At 40.9% G+C, this 7,279-nt stretch overlaps 1 protein-coding gene across 5 annotated transcripts in view; it reads left to right on the forward strand.

Moving 5' to 3' along the window:
* The window catches only part of Cpsf2 (cleavage and polyadenylation specific factor 2), a 30,349-nt gene extending 23,396 nt beyond the window's left edge, over nt 1-6,953 (forward strand). For all 5 annotated transcript variants that reach the window (XM_052738816.1, XM_052738817.1, XM_052738818.1 and 2 more), the window contains 4 exons: nt 47-272; nt 1,402-1,701; nt 3,282-3,416; nt 3,791-6,953. In XM_052738816.1, coding sequence (XP_052594776.1) covers nt 47-272; nt 1,402-1,701; nt 3,282-3,416; nt 3,791-3,883 — 754 coding nt within the window. In that variant the 3' untranslated portion in view covers nt 3,884-6,953. The remainder of the gene's footprint in view (nt 1-46; nt 273-1,401; nt 1,702-3,281; nt 3,417-3,790) is intronic.
* Nucleotides 6,954-7,279: the final 326 nt, after the last annotated feature.

Genomic DNA, 7,279 nt, shown 5'->3' on the forward strand with positions numbered 1-7,279 from the left:
TTAGCTTATCAGGAAAGAGAGCTTGACTAATGATGTCTAATTACAGAGCCAGAGTAACTTACATAGACTATGAAGGACGCTCAGATGGAGACTCCATTAAGAAGATCATCAACCAGATGAAACCGCGACAGCTGATCATTGTCCACGGCCCACCAGAGGCCAGTCAGGATCTGGCCGAGTGCTGCCGGGCCTTCGGTGGGAAGGACATTAAAGTGTACATGCCCAAACTCCATGAGACAGTTGATGCCACAAGCGAAACGCATATCTACCAGGTAAATATGTTGGCAGTGGAGCCATTGGGAAATAGACATGGCTGTCAGCACACTAGCTCCCATACGTTAGGGATATGGCAAGTGAGATGGGTACAGCTCCCCGTCCTAACAACATCCCATAGTTTGGGATGTTTAAACCAAACAAATCGAATTCCCCTTACGCTTTTGTTCCTTTGGTGGTATGCAAGGTGCCAGGGGATAGAGAAGAGGGCTCCAACTCAAGTTTGGAAGTTTGGAAAAGGCTTTCTGGAAGAAATGTTAACTAAACAGGCTGTTATTGGATGTATAGCTAGGTTGTCAGGACAGACAGCAGCAAAGAGTGGGGAAAGAGTGTTATAGTCAGATAGACAGCTTTGGCCAAAGTACCAATGTGAGGGAATGATAAGTGTTCTCAAAACCAAAGAGACGTTCGTTTCTTCATGAATGACAGGGTCTGACTGTGTAGCCCAGGCTAGTCTCAAACTCGATTCTCATGCCTTAACTTCCAAAGTGTTAGAATTATAGGCATGTACTGCCATGCCCAGCCTCAAATAATTTTGTTTAAGCACTCAACAGATGCCACAGTTCTCCTAATGGAAAAAAATAGACAGGTACAGCAAACAGCTAGTTAGAGGAGAGATAGTCTTCTCTGGTTGTGGGAGATAGTGACAGTTGAAGGTAGGTGTGACATCTATATCTGGAAGAAGTTAGAACTTGCCAGGCAGAAAATTATTCTGGGTAAGTAAGAGAAAGAGACATGGAGGTGTGAAATTACGTGGCACATTCCAGAAAGCATAGGAGCCAGCACTCTAAGGCACACCAGCCGTGGCTGCACAGTTGGTCATCTGAGCTCCCATCTTAATTTCAGTAATTACGCTAGAAATACTAGAGGTAGCACCCCAGTGTTAGTATCGGGCTGGGGACTCCATGTGATTCTGTTGTGCAGTCAGATTGAGAACCTTGTTTTGGAAAGTGGCCAAGGATCCTCAAGCCCTTACAGATAATTAGGTCATTGTGAAGATTGATGATCTGAGGAGAGAGATTTTCAGATGTTGCTCATATTGCAGAGTTAGAAAATGGCAAAGGCTGTGCTTGATTTGTTAACGTACACCCTGTGGGTTTTGTTCCTCCCCTCCCTTTGCATATCCAGGTCAGGTTAAAGGACTCCCTTGTCAGCTCCCTACAGTTTTGTAAAGCTAAAGATGCCGAGTTAGCTTGGATAGATGGCGTCTTAGACATGAGGGTCTCCAAAGTGGACACCGGAGTTATCTTAGAAGAAGGGGAGCTCAAGGACGATGGAGAAGACTCAGAGATGCAAGTGGATGCTCCTTCAGACTCCAGCGCCATAGCCCAGCAGAAGGCCATGAAGAGTCTGTTTGGAGACGACGACAAAGAGTTGGGCGAAGAGAGTGAGATCATCCCCACACTGGAGCCTTTGCCGCCTCATGAGGTGAGAGGCCTCTGTGTCCTCTGTCTCTCTGTTGAGTGGTCCTGGGGATTGATGGGGCCTACACGTGCTAGCTACGTGCTCTGCCGTTGAGCTGCATCCCCAGTCCGTCTGTCCTGTAGTTCGTCTGTCCTGTGTTTGTCATCCTTCTGGTTCCCCTGTTGTGCTTTTAGCTGTGTAAACACATTGTGTGGGGCCCGAACTTGGAGTTCTTACAAAGGACTGCCCAGGGCATGTGTCTGTGTGTCTCAGTCTTTGCAGCTAGAGGATGATAACTTAGAGGAAACCTTTAACAAATCTTTTTTATTATTACTATTAAAATTTTTAAGGAGGGGGGCTGGAGAGATAGCTCAGCGGTGAGGAGCACAGGCTGCTCTTCCAAAGGAGCTGGATTCAATTCCCAGCACCCACATAGCAGTTCACAACTGTCTGTAAAACCAATTCCAGGGGATATGATACCCTCATACAGACATACTTGCAGGCAAAACCCCAACGTACATTAAATAAATGAATCTTTTTTAAAAATTTTAAGTAGAATACATAGTATTATGTTTTATTATGTATTTTTAAACAGAATTTTTTTTTTTTTTGTCAATTCTCCCTTTCTCTTCTCCCTCATCCTCTAACCCCTTTTCTGCTTTCATATCATGTGTGCCATATTATTCCCCCTCGCCTAGCTAATAATGCAGTTGTTCAGGATGTGTGTTTTCAGCGTGGAAAATGTGGAGTCTGATTGTGAGGCTCTCCAGTGAGGAAATGGGAGTTTTCTAAGAATGCCATTTTTCTGTGTTATCAGTTCCATTCAAATCACTTTGGTTTTGATGCAGTTAAGTATCTTCTGTTGAGTACAGCTTTAATGCTAGCCTAGAAGTTACATATTCTCAAGAGGGACCTAGTTAATTAGAAAAGCTCCTAGGCGATGAAGCTAGAGCAGTATTAATACTGTAAGAGTCCTACAGGCTTGTCAAGTGCCGTCTTTAGCACATCATGGAGTTGAGATGGAGACAGCCCTTCTGCCGGCTTCTGATCTAGCACTGCTCTTGAAATTGGAGGAGGGGGACGAGGAGGGTTTTCTCCGTGCTAAAGCTATAGTGCTCTTCAAAGCACTTTCAGAGTGGGCAAAACCACTTGCCTTTCGGGTTCTCAGCCCAGAGCATCCATTGCAGTCACTCTGAGGAGGAGGGGACGTGGAAGTGGCATTAGGAAGACTTAGACTCTGAACTCAGCAGGGGGCTGGGGCCTGGAAATGGGGTTTCAGTTCAGTTCTGCCTCTTGACACTCTAGTTGACCCCTCCAGCAAGTGGGTGGGTGAAGAGCATAATATTACCTTGAGTCTCTGTTATTAGGAGGCATGACTAAGAAAATTGTGAAACATCAGAAACTGTGAAGGGCTTTGTAATGGTAAGTGACAAAGTAGAACCAGAGTCACAAACTTGGAATGTGACTTACAGTCTTGACGTTACCTGTCAAAGGACTTGAGGGAATAAGTATCTTAGAGATTATGCAGTGCTCCACTTTATCCGATACAGTTTTGTGCCTATTGTTTTATTGAAGTTACTCTCTTGCCTTTGACTTTATTCAAGGTTCCTGGACATCAGTCGGTTTTTATGAATGAACCAAGACTGTCTGACTTCAAGCAAGTTCTTTTGCGGGAGGGGATTCAAGCAGAATTTGTAGGAGGCGTACTTGTCTGCAACAACCAAGTAGCAGTCCGCAGAGTAAGTTTATTTTTAATAAGGACTGCATTGAACATGCATGCACTTCTGAGGTTTTTCAGATTAATTCTGTAGTTCTTATAATTTCATAAAACTGAAAACCAGCCATTTACATTCATAATGATGACTTTAAAGGCTTATAGCAGTGATTCAAATACATGGTACATAATTTTATAGTAAATTTTTATTATTTGAATTCTCTGACATTTATGTGTCTATAAAAACTCATTACTACAATATGATACCTATATTCCCAAGTCAGGGCAACCCATTTCCTGACCAGTCATAAAGTGACCCGTGTTATAGATGTTGTTTATTGTTTCTGCATGTTGATGAATGGGAGATATACTAAAGAACTTTTTAAACTGTTTTTCTAGACAGAAACTGGACGCATCGGGTTAGAAGGCTGCCTTTGTCAAGACTTTTATAGGATACGAGACCTTTTATATGAACAATATGCCATTGTGTAAAGGACATGATGTCAGGAAGTGTCTGCTTGACCTTTCTCAGGAAGAAAGGATTATCATCTGAGGCTAAGCTTTCGCTGTCTTGTTTTGTAACATACAAAAAGAATCTGCCAGAAAACGTGAGCATGTATTAGATTTTGAAAAATATGAATCAAGGGCCTGGGGCGTAGCTCAGTGGTAGAGCTCTTGCCTAGCATGTGCGAGGCCCTGGGTTTGATTCCCAGTACTGAATAAAGAAAGAAAGAAAGTGTAAATAGAACCCATTTTGTAAATGCTCTACCTTGCTTGGAATGCTGGAGGCCCAGCGAAGACACAGGCCCAGAGCTGAAGGTATTGATTTCCTCTGCAGACCCCTTGCTTCAAAGGGTTTACTACTTGAAAAAACAAGCAGTGCAACTTAGCAGACCAGTTCATGGCCTTACAGAAACTGGTGTGCATGCATTTGTGCAGACAGTTTCTCACGTTTTCTGGAATGAAAAGGGAGAATTACATAGAAAGGATATGCTATAAAAGATACAAACACAAACAAAAAACTGGTGAAACATTTAAAAAAGCGTGCTGTGCTGTTCCTCCTTTTGAATTCTGATCTGCAGTTGCCTCCACATGGTTCTCTTTACCCTCTTCTTTCAGTGCATATGAGGCAGCACACATTTAGTTTAGAAATAAATTTTTATTTCTCCCATTTCTTATTTATGAAGATTTTTTTTGTTGTTCAATTTGAATTTATAACCTCATCATTTGAATAAATGTCATCTAAAAGAAAGCCTTGAAGCTGAGTGTTGTACGTACGCCGTAATCCCAGCAGCACTCAGGAGACTGGCGTAGGAGGATTGTGAATTAGAGGCCAGCCTGAGCTACATAGTGAGAGACTGTGTCAAAAACCAGCAAAAAGAAAGCCAGGCATGTTACCATTTCTGCGGACATTTTATTTAGACACATCTTACCTATTGGCCAAGCAGCTGTATTTGAAACTGTCCAATGCTCTTGTTTTTAAAAAACAAATGTTGACTCTCACATTTTTATAAGGTAACAGTGTAATTTAACTAAAGGGTGTAAATGTTTTCCTTTCTTAGCTTGTTTTCTAAGTTTATGTAAACAGTGGTTGGATTTTATGCTTATTACCACAAAAATAATACTGAACTAGGGTAATTGCCTCCCTTAATATAGTACAAAGAATCCTGCTTAAGAGTGAAAACTGAAAATATGCAATTCCATTGACTTGAACAATGAGCCATGTTGTCCCATTGTAGCCTGTTGGTTTATTTCTTAGAAGGCAGCATAATCAAGGCAGCCCTTGATGCTTGCCTAAGCTTTAAGCCCTCCTCTCTGCACTGAGCATTTAGAGAAGCCTCAATCTTGTTTAACTTCAGAACTATGTTATTTCAACCCAGTGAGCCACTGTCAGACTAGAATTAGCCTTTTATTCAGTCTCAGGTGCTGACGGAGCCTTCTGTTCTGGATTACAGCCCTGAAGCAAGTTTGTAGCCTTCTGATACTGAAAAGCAGATGTACAAAATAGTGTTGCAGAGATGAGTTTAAGAGTGTGTTTTCTTTTTTGCAGTTATGAAACATTCCTCTTGTTCCCCATTACTATATAGAGGAAGCCTATAATTCTATTTTCTATTCCAGGAGAAGAAAACCTGCAGTTGTTACATAGCATGAAGTTTCTGGCTATACCTATTACATGGTAATACTTACATGTAAAAGTATTTCTTGCCTAGCCTTTCTGCTGTCCTATGAATAGGAATTAAATTGTAAAGTACTGCTTGAAGATGGCTGTTCTACATAATGCCATTAGAGAACAATACTTCTGCCTGTGTCTAGATGACATTTTAAAGACCAATGGGATAAATCATGAGTGCAGAGAAGCTTTGAGACGCAAGAATAAATACAGCATGTGAACTGTCAGCTGATAACACAAATAGTTTTCTTAAAAAGAAATTTTATCTGGCCATGATGACACATGCCTGTAATTTCATCACTTCATTCAAACTTGGCTTAAGGCCAGCCTGGACAGCATAAGACTCTGCTCAAAAGAAGGAGAAAAGGGATGGGGATGTAGCTCAGTGGAAGAATACTTACCTAGCATGTGTGGCCCAGGTCTGGAGGTTGGGGGTTTCTCATTGTATTTGTTACAGTACAATTATACATGTCAAGTATCATTGCAGTTATTTCTGTATTTCTGTGTGACTCAGTAGGTGACCTGAACCTATATTGAAAAAATCGGTTTTGTAAGGTGGGTTGTTCACCTTTTTGTGTGTTTGTGCAGTTCACATACCATAAAATATTTACTCTTACAATATGTAATTCACTGGTTTTGGTAGATCCAGAATGTGCAGCCAGTACTATGTAATTCCAGATTAGTTTTTGTCATTCCAAAAAGAAACCCAGTAACCATTTGCCCCTGATTTTCTCTTCTCCCTAGTCAGTCATCAGTCTTTTCTGTCTCTTGACATTTCATAAAAAAGAATCATGCAACATGTGGCCTTTTGTCTCTTCTTTCAATTAACGCTTGTTTTTCAAGATTCATTAATGTAGTAATATGTTAGCATCATTTTTTGTTTGCTTTGAGACGTGGTCTTGCATTGTATAGCTCAAGCTGGTTTCCAACTCATAATCTTCCTGCCTCTAGAATGCTGGGATTATAGGCGTACACTTTCAGTATCCATTTTACAGTCATGTGACACCCCTTTGTTTCGGTGTCGTGCTTGTTCATCAGTTGATGTACGTTGAGTGGTTCCCAGTTTCTGGCTGCTATCAAAAATGTTGCTTTGAACATTCTTGTACAAGATTTTTTAAAATATAAACATTTGTGTTTTAAATTTTCTTGTGTGTGTCCTTAAGAATAGGATTGCTGGATCATATGGCAACTCTGGTTAACCATCTAAGGAACTACCGACTGTCTTGTGAAGCAGCTGTACCATTTCCTGTCCCCATTGGCATATATGTGAGGGTCCCATTTTTGTCACATGTACTCTTGACTACATCTTCTGTCCTCACCATCCCTAGCATGTGAGGAGGGATTGCCTGGAGGTTTTGCTTTGTATTTCGTAATAAACAATGATGTTGAGCATGCTGTGTTTCTTGTGCTTATTGGATGTTTGTATGTCTTTGGAGTAATGACTCTTCAACTCCTTTGTCCGTTTGTAAACTGTTTATCTTTTTCATTGTTAGAAGCTTTGTACGTTTTCTAGATACTTCTATATGTGAGTAGTAAATACTTACATGGCTTGTCTTCACTTTGTTGGTCATGTGAAATGAAACAAAATGTATAATTTTGAGGTCAGTTTTTGGGGTTTTTTGTTGTTTGTTTTTGCTCTTTTCAGTTGCCTGCATTATTGGTGTCATTCTTAAAAAGCATTCTCTTATTTGGAATGTTTTAATTTATTTGGAGGTGGG

Source organism: Peromyscus californicus, unplaced genomic scaffold, assembly GCF_007827085.1.
Source record: "Peromyscus californicus insignis strain IS unplaced genomic scaffold, ASM782708v3 Scaffold_15__1_contigs__length_86483966, whole genome shotgun sequence".
In the NCBI taxonomy this organism is placed as follows: Eukaryota; Metazoa; Chordata; class Mammalia; order Rodentia; family Cricetidae; genus Peromyscus; species Peromyscus californicus.